Source organism: Echinococcus granulosus (assembly GCF_000524195.1).
Source record: "Echinococcus granulosus chromosome Unknown EG_S00015, whole genome shotgun sequence".
NCBI lineage: Eukaryota > Metazoa > Platyhelminthes > Cestoda > Cyclophyllidea > Taeniidae > Echinococcus > Echinococcus granulosus.
The window spans coordinates 1,237,539-1,240,579 of record NW_020170395.1 but is presented as its reverse complement, the minus strand read 5'-3'; the positions used below and the strand labels follow the sequence as shown (position 1 = coordinate 1,240,579).

Below are 3,041 nucleotides of genomic sequence, written 5' to 3'. Positions count from 1 at the left end.
CACCAGAGCCGAGGGATACACCACTATCGTATTACATAGCCTCTCTCCTCTTTTGAGCATCGTCCCCGGCGCTCCCACAGGTCAACCACCCGCGTCAGCCATTACAACGTAGTCGGTGCAGTAAAGTAACATCCACAAGCCGACCGTGCCAGTCACCAAATTAGCGTGCAACTGAGGGGGTACTTGACCTCAACCTCACTGATCCCTCTTGGCGACTTGGTTGGATCTGGGGTTTCGTCCGGTTTAGGGATTTGTTTCAGGACGGGGAACTACGCCGGCCATCATGGGTGTCCATAGAGAGATGCAGGAACACTGGCCTAAAAGCAGATTTGAATAAGGAAATACAGGATTTAAAACAGGTCCATGGGGGACGGTAGGGGAAATCCGTAACGAAACTTCCAGATGGTTCACGGCTAGTGTTGCTTCAATTGTTAATTGCTTTTCTGCAGAACACGGGACTGGGAGAGATGCCAAAGGTATATGTCAACATCAACCCTTCTGTTAGGAGTCATCACCATTCTCCCATCCGATGCATATGGACTTCTTCCGCTCCACTAAGGCTTATCACGCAGAAGTGGAAAATCAGGATACATGTCTTTCAAGATCGGGTTCGCTTTCTGCTGCCACCAATGTAGCGTCCCGGGACTCCCTGAAGACGAAAGAAGACACAATACTCGGGCAGAATATATATATATTTAGCACGGAGAAGGTGTCTGGGCTATTGGCATGGCCCAAAAGGCCAGCCCACCCGGCGAGGTACGCGAGGGCTAATTCAAAGTCCAAAAGTTGCGCCTCACCAAAACGGAGGGATAAACCACTATTGTATTACACAAATGTTTAGCTCTCGGTTGGGTGTAATTACCGCAGATTTCAATGGGATCTCATAGCATTTTCGCATTGCGGCAGCGTTGTTAATGGCTACTTCGACTCAAATATGAATACCTCAAATGGTTATATGAAAAGAATAGTGATCACAATTTTAAATTTAAAGAATATAGCCCAAGTGACTACCTGCCTAACTGAAGCTGGAGGGGCAATGATATTTAGTATAACCCAACCATTTAGAAAAAGAACCAAAACATGTAACAAAACCTTATTTGGTGGCGTGCTTCGTGAAGGTGACTACACTGTGTTTGTGCCGTAAAAGTGAGATGGTGGATTGAAACTAGGAAATTGATGATTGTGCAAACAGGGCCTTTATTCTCGGTTGCCAATCGCACAGGTCTGTACGACATGACATCAATTCTTCAAGCTAGGATGCAGAAGTGGCCTCTGTGCATAGGCTTATCTGTGAACAAGAACAAAATATGTGACCTCTGGCCCTATTTACTTTTGGCTGATTCGTGAAGATATTGCTGTTCATTTCGCCTTGATTTATTCACTATTTCATTTACTCTTACTTCCACCGAATTATTCAGTCGCACGTGTGGTGTTAAGTTTGCCGTGTGTAACTCTACTGTTTGGGAATTGCACAACATTGAGTTGCTTGAGTAGAAACCAAGGTCGTGTACCTTCCCCATTATTTCACTGTATGCACAAGTAATTTTTTATGTCGTCTTTCAATACTATGCAGCTGCTAGATCAAAGTGGTAGGTTATAATCTTCGAAACACTTTACACGATTGTGACGAGGAATTCCCCCTTGATTTACTTAATGCAATACGCAGTGAGAAAATCTGACTTGTTCATTTGTTCATTCGTTCGACGGTGCACTGCAGGCTGTACCATCGTATTGCAGCATGGCTTTCAGGCCAGCGCAGTAGCCTCACGCTTCCCTTCTGCACGCTAGTAAATAGCGGGCCCTTCATACTCCTCTGGGACACTTATTACTAATTGGTGTGTAGAAGGATTAGATGCAATTTTAAATGTTGATATTCTCTAGTAACTTTTAAGAGAGTACTGTGGTAGTTGCAATTACAAAGACCATCGCATCGTAATGCGCCAGTGCAAACTAAAGTTAAGTCTTGGAAGCTGCATTGATAGCAGTGGAAAGCAAACCCCCTCTTAAAGGACAACAGCCCCGGTATCCGATGCTGGGTGAACACCATCAGCTGGGGAGAAGAAGTACAGATAGTGAAAGGGGGAAATTAGTGGTGACCCATAACAAAAGGGTTGTAAATGGCCTCTACATCAACAAATGAAGAGACGCTGGAGGGGTGGGCATGCACCTTGGACATTGCAGTAACCCAATCCCTACTTACTACCAACCATGTATTTTGCTTGCACTAAATGTATTTGTTCTAATTAAGAAATTTCCGAGGCGCAGCAATCATACCAATTTCTAACAGGCCCAGTAAACAATAGATGTGATGCATTCATTGAGCGAGAGCCCTAAGTAAAAGCAGAGAAATAGGCACTGGTGCATTTGGACTTAAATTTTAATAACTGCGGCATAAAATTGCATTTAAAAACAAATATCTATGCAACTTAGCATATGCACGCTGAGAGAATTCGTATGACAGCAATAAAAGTCATGTCAATAGTTCTTTAGAAGTAAAAAAATGATATTTTAGCAGACATTGGTATATTCCGAGCAGAGATTGATCCATTAATTTAGGTGCTTAATCAATATTTTTCAAATTCTCATGTGTCTTCTTCTAATCACAACAAAGCCGTCTAGTGAATGCCAGAGTAGCAACAAAACGCCAATCACGTAGAGTAAAAATAAGCAAACTCTGAAACTAATGAAGGCTTTTACATGATAAAGGTGCTTGCAGGCTATTTACAGTAGAAATTTGTTTAATTTAAATAACATTTGCCAGCATAAATCTGGGCTCGAATTCTGTTTTACTTCACCATTACTATAAAAGCTGAGGTCGTGGTGGTTTGTGGTAGCAATTTGTTCCCCGTCTCTAGCAGTGATTCCGCAATGTTTGGTATGCGAATTTCTAACACTGATTTTATTTGGTAGCCAAAACTAGCTTCATTCCTTTTACACAGGCCCTGTATGCCCAACTACAGCCTTCAGGTGCGTCTCCCTTCTCTATCCACTTTCTTTATCCATTTTGCTTGTTTGATATTGCATGTCGTTGTTCCTGTTTA

At 42.7% G+C, this 3,041-nt stretch overlaps 1 protein-coding gene across 1 annotated transcript; it reads right to left on the bottom strand. All coding sequences in view use genetic code 11, as the record gives it.

Moving 5' to 3' along the window:
• Positions 1 to 582: 582 nt before the first annotated feature.
• On the bottom strand, positions 583 to 1,727 carry EGR_03124 (hypothetical protein; the record flags this gene model as incomplete). Its single annotated transcript, XM_024492373.1, has 2 exons — positions 583 to 649; positions 1,663 to 1,727. 2 exons carry the CDS (start codon positions 1,725 to 1,727, stop codon positions 583 to 585), a joined length of 132 nt encoding a protein of 43 aa, XP_024353299.1.
• Positions 1,728 to 3,041: the final 1,314 nt, after the last annotated feature.